We start from the raw sequence: 15,221 nt of genomic DNA on the forward strand, positions 1-15,221 counted from the left end.
ACCATCACTCATCTTCTGGCTCCTCAATTCAGGACATTTGACGTGTCAATGACAGTTTGGTTCTAGGATAAAAGTGAAAACACGATATGTGCATGTGGGACACCCCCTGTCCCTTTCTCATGCTGGATGTTTTGGGGACCCAGTACTTACTCAGTCTGGACAATCGGGGGGATACAACTCTTTCTTGGGACGCCGTTATATGTGCAGGTAGTTCTTTCAAAGACTAGTCCAGCACTACCTTTACATGGCCAGTCAGTTCTGAAGAAATTAGTGTTTAACCCCTTCACGACCGCGGGCAGTAAAATTACGTCCTATTTTAACGTGACTTAACGACCAGGGACGTAATTTTACTGCCTAAACTTCATTTGATTGCTGTGGCCATAGCAACGGCTTTCAAATGATGTCCCCTGCTGTTTCTTACAGCAGGGGACCTTTGCTTGACCCCAGGGGGGGTGGCATCGCCACCCCCCATAGGCGATCGATGTGATTGGCTGTTCAAATCTGAACCGCCAACCACATCGTTCGCACTAATTTCGGCAAAAATAATGCCGGAATTAGTGCGATCCTGTGAGATCCAGCTATGAGCTGCCGCAGCTGCTGCAGCATATCATAGGTGGACCTCAAACATGTCGCCCCCAGCCCCTGCAGCACTGATTGGAGCGATCGTGCTATGACGCGCAATCGCTCCAATCAGTGTGCAGTGGGGCGGTCTGATCTGGAGGTGGCCGCCCTCCCCAGGCCTGTCCTGGTCTGGGGACCCTCCCCCAACATGTCTGCAGCGTGGTGTGGCTGGTACTTTTGGTACCACGCCACCGCTGCTGCCGCCGCAGACGCCGCCTCTGCTGTCACCGCGCCTGCTCCAATGGTAAGTATTGCGCTTCGGCGATGGCCCCTGCGCGCTCCCGTGAAGGCCCCTGCGCGCTCCCGTGAAGGCCCCTGCCCGTGCCCCCCCCGATCTGCCCCCCTACGCCCCGATCTGCCCCCCCTACGCCCCGATCTGCCCCCCGGCATCCCGATCTGCTCCCCACGCGCTCTGCCTGCCTCCTCTGTCATCTGCTTCCAAGGTTCCTTCCTTCTGCTTTTGCTTCTCCGCCCCCTCTGCTCTCCCTCTGCCCCCCCCATCTGCCCCCCCTCTCCACATCCCCCCCCCATCCCCCCCCATCCCCCCCATCCCCCTCTGCTCCCCCCCGACGTCCTCTTACCTGCCTTCACGGGTCGTCCGAGGTCTTCACTGGCCCGATCACATCTGCCTCCATCGCTGGGTCCTTCTGCTGATCTGTTCAACGTCCTGCCTGCTGCTCCTGTAAAGCTGTCCATCTCACTGCCTTCTTGTTCCTCTGCAGCTCTTCTGGTCAGTGATCCTCCTGGTACTGTGAGTATAACTTTTTTTTTTTTTTTTTTTCTTGTATCCTGTCCATTTTTACACCTCATCCGTCCGTGCGTCCCGCCAAGCGCTGATCAGGGATGCCGATAACGGATCGGCATCCCTGCTCAATTTTTGGCGTGACTTTTTTCCGTATTCACGACGCTTTTTGTATCGCGTCCGTCTGTGCGTCCCGCCGAGCGCTGATCAGGGATGCAGATAACGGATCGGCATCCCTGCTCAATTTTTGGCGTGACTTTTTTCCGTATTTGCGACGCTTTTTGTATCGCGTCCGTCCGTGCGTCCCGCCAAGCTCTGATCAGGGATGCAGATAACGGATCGGCATCCCTGCTCAATTTTTGGCGTGACTTTTTCCGTATTTGCGACGCTTTTTGTATCGCGTCCGTCCGTGCGTCCCGCCAAGCGCTGATCAGGGATGCACATAACGGATCTGCATCCCTGCTCAATTTTTGGCGTGACCTTTTTTTTTTCCGTATCCCCAACGCTTTTTGTATCTCATCCGACCGTGCATCCTGCAGCGGCCGATCATTGTACCGCGTCTGTGTGTTTGAAAAGTTAAATGGCGTTCCTTCTCTTCTGAGCCCCGCCGTGCGCCCAAACAATTACTTTCCACCACATATGAGGTATCTGCGTACTCAGGAGAAATTGCACAATACGTTTTATGGCGCAGTTTTTCCTGAAACCGTTGTTAAAAAAAAAAGCTACCTGGTTGATACAAAAATTTTGTGGTTAAAAAAAAAAAAAAAAAATAATTTTCACGGTTCAACGTTATCAACTTCTGTGGAGCCCCAGAGGGTACAAGGGGCTCACCAAACATCTAGATAAATTCCTTGAGGGGTCTAGTTCCGAAATGGGGTAATTTGTGGGGGAGCTCCACTGTTTAGGCACCATAGGGGGTCTCCAAACGTGACATGGCGTCCGCTAATGATTCCAACCAATTTTGCTGTCAAATGGCGCTCCTTCTCTTCTGAGCCCCGCCATGCGCCCAAACAATTACTTTCCACCACATATGAGGTATCGTCGTACTCAGGAGAAATTGCACAATACGTTTTATGGTGCATTTTTTCCTGATACCCTTGTGAAAAAAAAAGCTACCTGGTTCAAGTAACAGTTTTGTAATGAGAAAAAAAAAATTGTATTCATGGCTCAACATTATCAACTTCTGTGGTGCCCCTTGGGGCTCGCTAAACATCTAGATAAACTCCTTGAGGGGTCTAGTTTCCAAAATGGGGTCACATGTGGGGGAGCTCCACTGTTTAGGCACCATAGGGGTATCCAAAACGTGACATGGCGTCCGCTAATGATTCCAACCAATTTTGCTGTCAAATTGCGCTCCTTCTCTTCTGAGCCCCGCCATGCGCCCAAACAATTACTTTCCACCACATATGAGGTATCTGCGTACTCAGGAAAAAATGCACTATAAATTTTATGGTGAATTTTTTGCTGATACCCATGTGAAAAAAAAAGCTACCTAGTTGAAGCAACAGTTTTGTGGTAAAAAAAATTTTTTTTCTTTTCACGGCTCAACGTTATAAACTTCTGTGAAGCCCCCAGGTGTTCAAAGTGCTCACCAAACATCTAGAAAAAATATTTGAGGGCTCTAGTTTCCAAAATGGGGTCACTTGTGGGGGAGCTCCATTGTTTAGGCACCTCAGGGGGTCTTCAAACCCGACATGGCGTCCGCTAATGAGTGCAGCTAATTTTGCACTCAAAAATTCAAATGGCGCTCCTTGCCTTCCGAGCACTGCCGTGTGTCCAAACATTTGATTTCCACCACATATGAGGTATCTGCGTACTCAGGAGAAAATGCACAATACGTTTTATGGTGCATTTTTTCCTGATAGCCTTGTGGAAAAAAAAGCTACCTAGTTGAAGCAACAGTTTTGTAGTAAAAAAAATTTTTTTTCTTTTCACGGCTCAACGTTATAAACTTCTGTGAAGCCCCCAGGTGTTCAAAGTGCTCACCAAACATCTAGAAAAAATATTTGAGGGCTCTAGTTTCCAAAATGGGGTCACTTGTGGGGGAGCTCCATTGTTTAGGCACCTCAGGGGGTCTTCAAACCCGACATGGCGTCCGCTAATGAGTGCAGCTAATTTTGCGTTCAAAAATTCAAATGGCGCTCCTTGCCTTCCGAGTCCTGCCGTGTGCCCAAACAATTGATTTTTACCACATATGGGGTATCAGCGTACTCAGGAGAAAATGCACAATAAATTGTAGGGTGCACTTTCTCTTTTCTCCCTTGTAAAAATGAAAATTTTATGGCTAAAGTAACATTTTTGTGTTAAAAAGTAAAATTTTCATTTTTTCCTTCCACATTGCTTTGGTTCCTGTGAAGCACCTAAAGGGTTAATAAACTTTTTGGATGTGGTTTTGAGCAGAGTGAGGGGTGCAGTTTTTAGAATGGGGTCACTTTTGGGTATTTTCGGTCACCTCGGCCTCTCAAAGTCACCTCAAATGTGATGTGGTCCCTAAAAAAAAATTGTTTTCTAAATTTTGTTGGAAAAATGAGAAATCGCTGATGACCTTTGACCCCTTCTAACTTCCTAACGAAAAAAAATTTTGTTTTGAAAATTGCGCTGATGTAAAGTACACAAGTGGGAAATGTTATTTAGTAACTATTTTGTGTGACATATCTCTCAGATTTATGGGCATAAATTTTCAAAGTTTGAAAATTGCGAAATTTTCAAAATTTTTGCAAAATTTCCTAAATTTTCACAAATAAACGCAAAAATTATCGGTTTAAATTTACCACTGACATGAAGTACAATATGTCACGAAAAAACAATCTCGGAATCGCCAGGATCCGTTGAAGCGTTCCAGAGTTATAACCTGTCAAAGTGACACTGGTCAGAATTGCAAAAAATGGCCCGGTCATTAGGGTGTTTTAGTGGCCGGGGGTGAAGGGGTTAAGTTGATGTGCAAATGAGGCTGAAGAGCGACTGTAGATCTGAAGACTGTCACCCCAGCTCTATTCTCCGCCCACCGCCACCTCTCTTGATTGTAGTCACACAGTATAGAGGCTGCCAGTAAGGCAGTGGTGGTAAGAAATAAAGCTGGAGCGACAGATGCTTCAGATCAACAGTAGCTCTTCAGACTCATTTGTATATGAATTCGAACTCTAACTGAGGAATGGACTGTCAATGTAAAAGACTTGCTGGACTTGTCTTCGAAAGAGCTACATGTGTATATAAATAGTTGAGGGGGTGGGGGTGAAATCCTGCTGACAGATTCAGTTTAAGAAGATAAGCTTCGGAAACTATGATCGTTTTGTATGATTTTTACATGTGTGACTGGATTGAAAGTGGGGGGAACCCCTATTCACAAAAAGTGGTCCCTGAAGTGCAACATGGAAATTTGGGAATTATTATTATAGCGCCATCTATTCCATGGCGCTTTACAAGTGAAAAGGGTATACCTAAAAAACAAGTGCAACAATCATGAACATTACAAAAACAGACAGGTACAGGAGGAGAGAGGACCCTGCCCACGAGGGCTCACAGTCTACAGGGAATGGGTGTGGACACCGTTGGTGAGGACAGAGCTGGTTGCACTGTGGTGTACTGGTCTGAGGGTAATTGTAGGTTGTAGGCTTGTTTGAAGAGGTGGGTCTTCAGGTTCCTTTTATAGCTTTCCACAGTAGGCGAGAGTCTAATATGCTGGGGTATAGCGTTCCAGAGTTTGGGGGAGGTGCGGCAGAAATCTTGTATACAATTGTGGGAAAAGGAGATGCGAGAAGAGTAGAGAAGGAGATCTTGTGAGGAGCTGAGGTTCTGTGCAGGTAAGTACTAGGAGACTTGGTCACAGATGTAAGGAGAAGACAAGTTTGTGGATGGCTTTGTATGTCATGGTTAGGGTTGTGAACTGGAGTCCTTGGGCAATGGGAAGCCAGTGAAGAGATTGACAGAGGGGAAGTTGGGGAGTAGAGTGTGTGTGTGTGTGTGTGTGTGTGTGTGTGTGTGTGTGTGTGTGTGTGTGTGTGTGTGTGTGTGTAAGGGGGGGGGGGGGAGGGGGGCACGAATGGATCAGTCAGGCAGCATAGTTTAGAATGGATTGTAGGGGTGCAAAACTGTTTGAAGGGGGGCCAAGAAGCAGGGGGTTGCAGAAGTCCAGGAAGGAGATGAGGGCATGTACTAATGTTTGTTTTTTTTTTTTTTGCAACTTCATGGGAAAGAAATCTGCGAATCCGTGAAATATTATGGAGTTCGAGGCACGGGACTGGAGAGAGAGTGGGCAGTCATCGTTTTTGATGGATAGGTCTGTTGTTGGGGGACATTGTGGGATTCTGGTTAGTAAGGAGATGATGTCAGGTTCAGAGAGGTAGATGTGTATAATCAGTGTATAAATTATACTGAAAGCCGTGAGACTCCACGATGAGCTGTCCCAGGCCAAAGGTGTAAATGGAGAACAGCAGGGGTCCAAGAACTGAGCCTCGAGGGACACCTACAGATAGGGGTGAGATGAGGAAGTGGTGTGAGTGGGAGACGCTGAATGTGCAGTCGGTGAGGTATGAGGAGATCCAGGATAGGGCCAAGTCTGTGCTGCCCAGAGATGAGAGAATCTGCAGTAGAAAGGGAATGGTCCACTGTGTCAAAAGGCAGAGGACAGGTCCAGGAGGAGGAGGACGACAGTAGTGTCGCTTGGCTTTGGCACAGTAGGTCATTGGTGAATTAGTTAGGGCAGCTTCAGTGCAATGATTCGGTTGGAAGCCAGATTGTAGCTGGTTAAAGAGGATAAACTGTTATTGCAAATTTAAAATGTAAAAACTGGTCTAGCAGTGGAAGAGTTCAACCCACATCACTTTCAATTTGATTCCTCACAATACAATGGCTAGTAGAGCAGTGAACCACAAACACTTTAGTAAATCTACATAAGTCAGGTGATACTAAAAAAAACAAAAACAAAAAGCCCCATTAGAATTGTCCTCATAACCCAATATCATACTTTCCAATATTACACATACATACCCTTTTTCATGTTTGGAGATGCCAATAGGCCAGTGCGACTTGGACAAGTGCAAGAGGAACACGGAGCACTTTCATTTGCTACTGCAAAACTATTGCTTTCTTCTGAACCATTACAGGAATTACAACCCAGCTCCATGTATCCGGGAGGGTCCTTGGGCCAAAAAAAAACAAAAAACAAAGAAAAACAAACACTAAAACATTAGTATTTGTTCAAGAAAATACAGTGAAAGCTCTTGAGCAGATTAGCCAAACCTGTACTGAAGACTGGAGATGTGATGCTTTACTTAAGGGGGGATATTCTGGGGAGGGGGTCGCTATATGCTGTATGAACTGAACATGGCTATTTACCACCGTTCCTGATCTAGCACGTTTTTTTTCAGTCTTTCTTATAAGCGGTATAAAGAGCTATATATTTTTTACTTCCTTCTGATATTCAAGTAACTTTTGCCCTTTGTTCGTGATACAGGGGGCGTAATTTTTCTTTCGCAATCTCCTGAATAGTCTATAAGAGTGGTTTATATCTCTCATGACTCTACATCTCCTGCTCCATGGCGATCACATGACTGCTCTGTGTAGAGGTTAACACACCGCGCATTCGATTATTTTGTCCACCATGGATCATCTGCACCAAGTATACAGCGATGGAATCGGCACAGCCAGTAATAGTCTGCCTTCTATTTGGCTACTCCCTTTGTTAATGACATATACCAGCCCAAAGAAACCCCTCACCTGTCATGGTTATTAGAGCAGACTGTATCACATGAACTTAACGGTACGACTGTGCTTGTCATTTTGTGCTTAAAGTTAGTCTGTAAGAGTATTACCATTGCAGATATTCATGTTATATTCACAGGATATGCTGTACATGTCTGATAAATGTGGATCCCACCCCTGCGACCTGCACCCATCAAAAAAAAAAACGGTCTCCATTCACTTATATAGGAGTTCTGAAAATAGCCAAGCGAGTTTGCACAGTGGTGTAAATGCAAAAAGCTCTATGCTCAAAACAGGTGTGGGTCCCAGAGGGGGTGATCTGGATCAATCACACATTTATACGTCCAAGATGGGAAAACCACTTTAAAGCTTCTTCATACACACAGCCCTTTTACAAGATTTTGGCCCAAAAGGAAGAAGGGAATTTTGTTTACTTACCGTAAATTCCTTTTCTTCTAGCTCCAATTGGGAGACCCAGACAGTGGGTGTATAGCTACTGCCTCTGGAGGCCGCACAAAGAACTACACTTAAAAGTGTAAGGCCCCTCCCCTTCTGGCTATACACCCTCCCGTAGGAGTACAGATTCCTCAGTTTTAGTACCAAAGCAAGGAGGAGGAAAGCCAATAACAGTTTCAAAAACAAATTCAATCCGATAACAAGATCGGAGAACTTAAGAAACAACATGAACAACATGTGCACCCGAAAAACGAAACCCTAAGAACAAATAGGGCGGGTGCTGGGTCTCCCAATTGGAGCTAGAAGAAAAGGAATTTACGGTAAGTAAACAAAATTCCCTTCTTCTTTTTCGCTCCTAATTGGGAGACCCAGACAGTGGGACGTCCAAAAGCAGTCCCTGGGTGGGTAAAAAGATACCACATGAACGGGCTGTCAGACAGCCCTTTCCTACAGGTGGGCCACCGCCGCCTGAAGGACCTGTCTACCTAGGCTGGCATCTGCCGAAGCGTAGGTATGCACTTGATAGTGTTTGGTAAACGTGTGCAGACTCGACCAGGTAGCCGCCTGGCACACCTGCTGAGCCGTAGCCTGATGCCGCAATGCCCAGGACGCACCAACGGCTCTGGTAGAATGGGCCTTCAGTCCAGATGGAATCGGAAGCCCAGCAGAACGGTATGTGTGAAGAATTGGTTCCTTGATCCACCGCGCCAGGGTGGATTTGGAAGCTTGCGATCCCTTATGCTGACCAGCGACTAGGACAAAGAGCGCATCAGAACGGCGTAGAGACGCCGTGCGAGAAATGTAAATCCTGAGTGCTCTCACCAGGTCCAACAGATGTAAACCTTTTTCAAATTGGTGAACTGGATGCGGACACAAAGATGGCAAAGTGATATCCTGATTGAGATGAAAGGAAGAAACCACCTTGGGAGAAAACTCTGGAATTGGACGCAGTACTACCTTGTCTTGGTGAAACACCAGGAAGGGAGATTTGCAAGATAACGCCGCTAGCTCGGACACTCTTCGAAGAGACGTGACCGCCACAAGAAAAACTACTTTTTGTGAAAGCCGAGAAAGGGAAACCTCTTTCAAAGGCTCGAAAGGCGGCTTCTGGAGAGCAATGAGAACCTTGTTCAGATCCCAGGGTTCCAATGGCCGTCTGTAAGGAGGAACGATATGACAAACTCCTTGGAGAAACGTGCGTACTTTAGAAAGTCGTGCCAAGCGCTTCTGAAAGAATACGGATAGCGCGGAGACTTGACCCTTAAGAGAGCTAAGCGACAAACCTTTTTCCAACCCAGACTGCAGGAAGGAAAGAAAAATTGGCAATGCAAATGGCCAGGGAGAAAACCCTTGAGCCAAGCACCAAGCTAAGAATATCTTCCACGTCCTGTGATAGATCTTAGCTGAGGATGGTTTTCTAGCCTGTCTCATTGTGGCAACAACTTCATGAGATAAACCGGAGGCCGCTAGGATCCAGGACTCAATGGCCACACAGTCAGGTTCAGGGCCGCAGAATTCAGATGGAAAAACGGCCCTTGAGACAGCAAATCTGGACGGTCTGGTAGTGCCCACGGTTGGCCTACCGTGAGATGCCACAGATCCGGGTACCACGACCTTCTTGGCCAGTCTGGAGCGACGAGAATGGCTCGATGGCAGTCGGACCTGATTTTCCGGAGAACTCTGGGTAACAATGCTAGAGGTGGGAACACATAGGGGAGTCGGAATTGCGACCAATCCTGAACCAAGGCGTCTGCCGCCAGCGCTCGGTGATCGTGAGACCGTGCCATGAAAACTGGGACCTTGTTGTTGTGCCGTGACGCCATCAGATCGACGTCCGGCGTCCCCCAGCGGCAACAGATCTGCTGAAACACGTCCGGGTGAAGGGACCATTCTCCTGCGTCCATGCCCTGGCGACTGAGAAAGTCTGCTTCCCAGTTTTCCACGCCTGGGATGTGAACTGCGGATATGGTGGACGCTTTGCTTTCCACCCACGTCAAAATCCGCCGGACTTCCTGAAAGGCTTGGCGACTGCGTGTTCCCCCTTGGTGGTTGATGTACGCCACCGCCGTGGAATTGTCCGACTGAATCCGAATCTGCTTGCCTTCCAGCCATTGTTGGAAGGCTCGCAGAGCAAGGTAGATTGCTCTGATTTCCAGAACATTGATCTGCAGGGTGGACTCTTCCTGAGTCCACGTCCCCTGAGCCCTGTGGTGGAGAAACACCGCTCCCCACCCTGATAGGCTCGCATCCGTCGTGACCACTGCCCAGGACGGAGGAAGGAACGACTTTCCCTGTGACAATGAGGTGGGGAGAAGCCACCAACGCAGAGAGTCCTTGGCAGTCTGAGAGAGGGAGACAGTCCTGTCGAGGGACGTCGACTTCCCGTCCCATTGGCGGAGAATGTCCCATTGTAGAGGGCGCAGATGAAACTGCGCGAACGGGACCGCCTCCATTGCTGCTACCATCTTTCCTAGGAAATGCATGAGGCGCCTCAGTGAGTGCGACTGGCTCTGAAGGAGAGATTGCACTCCTGTCCTTAGCGAACACTGCTTGTCCAGTGGAAGCTTCACTATCGCTGAGAGAGTATGAAACTCCATGCCAAGATAAGTCAGAGATTGGGTCGGGATGAGATGCGACTTTGGAAAGTTGATAATCCACCCGAAACTCTGGAGAGTGTCTAGTGCCACCTTCAGACTGTGTTGGCATGCCTCTTGAGAGGGTGCCTTTATAAGCAGGTCGTCTAGATACGGGATGACCGAGTGACCCTGCGAGTGCAGAACAGCTACTACTGCTGCCATGACCTTGGTGAAGACCCGGGGGGCTGTTGCCAGACCGAAAGGTAACGCTACGAACTGCAGGTGTTCGTCGTGTATGACGAAGCGTAGGAAACGCTGATGCTCTGGCGCAATCGGCACGTGGAGATACGCATCTTTGATATCTATTGATGCTAGAAAATCTCCTTGAGACATTGAGGCTATGACGGAGCGTAGGGATTCCATCCGGAACCTCCTGACTTTTACGTGTCTGTTGAGCAACTTTAGATCCAGGACGGGTCGATACGATCCGTCCTTTTTTGGGACTACAAACAGATTGGAGTAAAAACCGTGACCTTGTTCCTGAAGAGGGACGGAGGTCACCACTCCTTCCGCCTTTAGAGCGGCCACCGCCTGCAACAGAGCATCGGCTCGGTCTGGTGGTGGAGAAGTTGTGAAGAAACGAGTTGGCGGACGAGAACTGAACTCTATCCTGTACCCGTGAGACAGAATATCCCTCACCCAACGGTCTTTGACGCGTGACAGCCAAATGTCGCCAAAGTGGGAAAGCCTCCCACCGACCGAGGGTGTGGGAATCGGAGACTGCAAGTCAGGAGGACGCCGTCTTGGCAACGGTTCCTCCGGCTGTCCTTTTTGGGCGTGACTGAGACCTCCAAGAATCTGAGCGTCTCTGGTCTTTTTGAGTCTTTTTTGACGAGGCGAATTGGGACCTGCCCGGTCCTCGAAAGGACCGATAACCAGACTGACCCTTCCTCTGTTGGGGTTTGTTTTGTCTGTGTTGCGGTAAGGATGAGTCCTTACCCTTGGAGTATTTGATGATTTCATCCAAACGCTCTCCAAACAATCGGTCACGAGAAAAAGGCAAATTGGTTAAGCACTTCTTGGAATGAGAATCTGCCTTCCAATGTCTCAACCACAGGGCCCTACGCAAAACAACGGAGTTGGCTGACGCCACTGCCGTGCGGCTTGTAGCGTCAAGAACAGCATTAATCGCGTACGACGCGAATGCCGACATTTGCGAGGTCAATGGTGCTACCTGCGGGGCAAATGCACGTGTGACTGAGTCGACTTGCACAAGCCCGGCTGAGATAGCTTGGAGTGCCCATACGGCAGCAAAAGATGGCGCTAACGACGCTCCAATCGCTTCATAGATGGATTTCAGCCAGAGCTCCATCTGCCTGTCAGTGGCATCTTTAAGTGCCGCTCCATCTTCAACTGCAACCAAGGATCTAGCTGCAAGCCTGGAAATTGGAGGATCCACTTTTGGACACTGGGTCCAACCCTTGACCACCTCAGGGGGAAAAGGATAGCGTGCATCTTTAAGCCGTTTAGAAAAACGCCTTTCCGGATAAGCGTGGGGTTTCTGGATTGCGTCTCTAAAGTCAGCGTGGTCCAGAAAAGTGCTTAATGTACGCTTAGGATATCTGAAATGGATTTTCTCGTGCTGCGAAGCTGACTCCTCTACAGGAGGAGCTGGTGGGGAAATATTTAACATCTTATTGATGGACGCTATAAGATCATTAACTATGGCGTCACCATCTGGTGTATCTAGATTGAGAGCGGTCCCAGGATCAGAATCCTGATCAGTGACGTCCGCTTCATCACCCATAGATTCATCTCGCTGGGATCCTGACCATTGAGATGAATGTGAAGGCCCCTCATAGCGAGCCCGCTTAGGTTGCCTGGGGCCATCGTCCGAGTCAGAGTCTTCACCCTGAGGTGTATGTGCCCGTCCCGGAGCTTGGAGGTAATTCAGCTGAGGGGGACCAGGGGGCAATGATTGCACAGTGTCCGTGGCCTGAAGTACAGGCCTAGCTCGCAATGCGTCAAGAATTTGTGACATAGTGAGAGACATTCTGTCAGCAAAAGCTGTAAACTCAGTTCCTGTCACCTGGACAGCATTCACAGGTGGTACACCCTGGGTCACGTCCAGCAGAGGTCCCGACTGTGCAAGCGCCGCAGGGGCCGAGCACTGCACACAATGGGGGTCAGTGGAGCCTGCCGGTAGAAAAGTCCCACATGCGGTACAGGAAGCATATAACGTCTGTGCCTTGGCACCCTTGCGTTTTGCGGACGACATGCTGTTGGCTCTCTGCAATGTGAGAGAGTCTATAGCCAAAGGGCGACTAGCGCTATGCAGTACAAAGTATTTGCAGGAACAAAATACTAAGATTACTACTGGCACAAGAGGGGGTGAGCCCAAAGGGCTGCTTACCGCCCGCTGAATAGCGGGTAAGAGGCGCAGAATTCCTTGTCTGGGTCTCCCCGGCTCCCCTCTGCAGCTCAGCGTGTCAGCAGGAATGGCTGCCGGCGTCTGTGGAGAGGGGCGGTCCGTGGGAGTTCCCAAACAAAAGTGCGGGAAACAGTGTCCCCTCTGTGCCTATTGTGAGGGCTGGAGTATGTAAAAACGACTCCAGCCCTCAGCGCTGATGCACTGACCAGCGTCCCGCCCCTCTCCTGACTGGCAGGTCCGGGGGCGGGAACGAACGGAAATAGGCCGCAAAAAGCCGGGGACTCGAGTTATCAGCGCGGCCGCCGTAAAAGCGCGGCCCGCGCTGAAGTCCCCGGCGCACCACAAGTGCCAGCCGCGCCGCAGTCCCAGCGGCCGGCGCGACCTTTTCCCAAAAGTGTGCCTGCTTCAGCGAAGCTGAATGAGGCTATGGCACAAGCGCCGCAGCGCTAATGTCCCCGGCGCACTACAACACCCAGCATGCTGCGGTGTGAGCGCCAAATGCACGGGGACACAGAGTACCTTGAGGAAGCAGGGCCATGTCCCTGATGTACTCCGCTCCATCCAGCATCTTCTCCAGGGGCTGTAGATGGAGCACGGTCTCAGTGCCTGGAGACCAGTAAATCCCACTTCACCCAGAGCCCTGTAAAAAGGGATGGGGAAGGAATCAGCATGTGGGCTCCAGCCGCCGTACCCGCAATGGGTACCTCAACCTTACAAACACCTCCGACATACAGTGGGGTGAGAAGGGAGCATGCTGGGAGCCCTGTATGGGCCCTCTTTTCTTCCATCCGACATAGTCAGCAGCTGCTGCTGACTAAAAACAATGGAGCTATGCGTGCGTGTCTGACCTCCTGCGCACAAAGCTAAAACTGAGGAATCCGTACTCCTACGGGAGGGTGTATAGCCAGAAGGGGAGGGGCCTTACACTTTTAAGTGTAGTTCTTTGTGCGGCCTCCAGAGGCAGTAGCTATACACCCACTGTCTGGGTCTCCCAATTAGGAGCGAAAAAGAAAAGAACTTTTAGACCTTACATGTTTTCCTAAATTACTTACATCTTTTTCACTTTCAACTGTCGATTCCTTAATGTCAGTTGAGGCTGGTATAGCACAAACACATTTGTTTTTTCTCCTATTTTTCTTCTTCTGACGCTTCTTCTCCTGCTTGAGCTCCTGCACTCTCTCCTCTTCCAAAAATTCCTCGCACAACTGTTCTAGCCGGCTGATTCCCTGAACCTTCTCAACAGCCATCTGCAAAGAAATGAAAAGGATCACCACACGAAAAAACAAAACCACAAGGAAGTGCAATGCATTGCTTGGCAGAGCACTATAAAGCCCTAAAAGGTAGGGCTCTACACTAAGACTTCACAAATAAATACGAGCTAGAGGGAGGAAAAATTACCCCTGTACACAGCTTTACCAGTCCATGATCTGTGTATGGTATTGCAGATCAGAAATATATTTTTTGGTACTGTGTTAAAATATGAGGTTACCCATCAGTCTGTACTGGACATAAGAGTGAAGGCTTCCATAACAGTGGTCTCAAGGACACGTATTGGTGTAGAATATATAGAACCAATGTGAGTGTGCCTATGGCTCTATTCCCAGTTTCGGCCCTACTGGTTTTTGCATTAATAGTTACCTCAAAGCTTTTGCGTAGCGCATCAACTCCAAGATAGAAAAGCAACTGCCACGTTTGCTCTTCAGCTCGTAGTTTCTGCCAGATTCGGTGGAGCCTCTCATAGAGGTGGATTCCAAGACATGTTAACACTTCTTCCTGTGCTATATCAATAGTTTTCGCATGTCTTTCTCTACGTCTACGACAAGATGAAGTGAAGGCACACAGTTAGAACACATATACCAATAGAAGATAATTTTGCTTAGCTTATGTATAAAAGTAAGATATAACAGTATTTAGAAAACAAAGTCTACCTAGTGTTAGATTAAGGGCTCATTCAGATAACCGATCCGTCTGCCCTGTTCAGTTCCTGTTTTGGCAGACCTACTGACAGGACCATCTTTTCAATGTCTTGTGTAGGGTCGGATGGCACATAGAAGCACTTCCATGTGCATCCGATCCTACAAAAAAAAAAAAAAAAAAAAAAAACGCCCTCATCGGATGCTGTACATCCATTCCGTTATTATGGAACATGCCCTATTCTGTTCCGGAATAACAGACCGTGACTCAAAACAAGTCAATGGGTCCACAAAATCCCCAGAAGCGACACAGAAGCACTTCCGCGTGACTTCCGTCGGGTGCCCCTGGAGTCTGTGTCCCTGTCCCTGTCCCGCTCCCGCCCGCACTGTAACGTGCCAGCAGCTGCCACGGGCATGAGCGTTGCCGTTAGGAGGTTAAAGCTCATTACCTGCGGTGATTAAGTCCTGCACTCCTGAAGTCAGCGCTAGTCACTGACTTCTATGCCCGCCGTGTTCTCCGATCACCTGAGACCTGACTAGCGGTGAATTCAGAGGTGATCTGAGAACGCAGCAGACATAGAAGTCAGTGACTAACGCTGACGTCAGGAGTGCAGTGGCGTACATCCCCGCAGGTAATGTACCTAGCTAACCTCTTGAAGTCAGTGCTGACCCTGCAGTGACCTGAGCTGACCTCATGATGTTAGCTCAGGTCACTGCACTGCTCTCCCAGTCAATGGGGAACATTCAGTTCTTCATTGACCGAAACAGTGCGTATGGATCAT

At 48.8% G+C, this 15,221-nt stretch overlaps 1 protein-coding gene across 2 annotated transcripts in view; it reads right to left on the reverse strand.

The window, feature by feature from the left end:
- GGNBP2 (gametogenetin binding protein 2) overlaps positions 1-15,221 on the reverse strand; it is a 136,286-nt gene that overhangs the window by 70,730 nt on the left and 50,335 nt on the right. For both annotated transcript variants that reach the window (XM_075314680.1, XM_075314679.1), the window contains exons 7-9: positions 14,165-14,339; positions 13,579-13,773; positions 6,350-6,500 (exon numbers count right to left, since the gene is read on the reverse strand). In XM_075314680.1, coding sequence (XP_075170795.1) covers positions 6,350-6,500; positions 13,579-13,773; positions 14,165-14,339 — 521 coding nt within the window. The remainder of the gene's footprint in view (positions 1-6,349; positions 6,501-13,578; positions 13,774-14,164; positions 14,340-15,221) is intronic.

This window comes from Anomaloglossus baeobatrachus, chromosome 6, assembly GCF_048569485.1.
Source record: "Anomaloglossus baeobatrachus isolate aAnoBae1 chromosome 6, aAnoBae1.hap1, whole genome shotgun sequence".
Taxonomy (NCBI): domain Eukaryota; kingdom Metazoa; phylum Chordata; class Amphibia; order Anura; family Aromobatidae; genus Anomaloglossus; species Anomaloglossus baeobatrachus.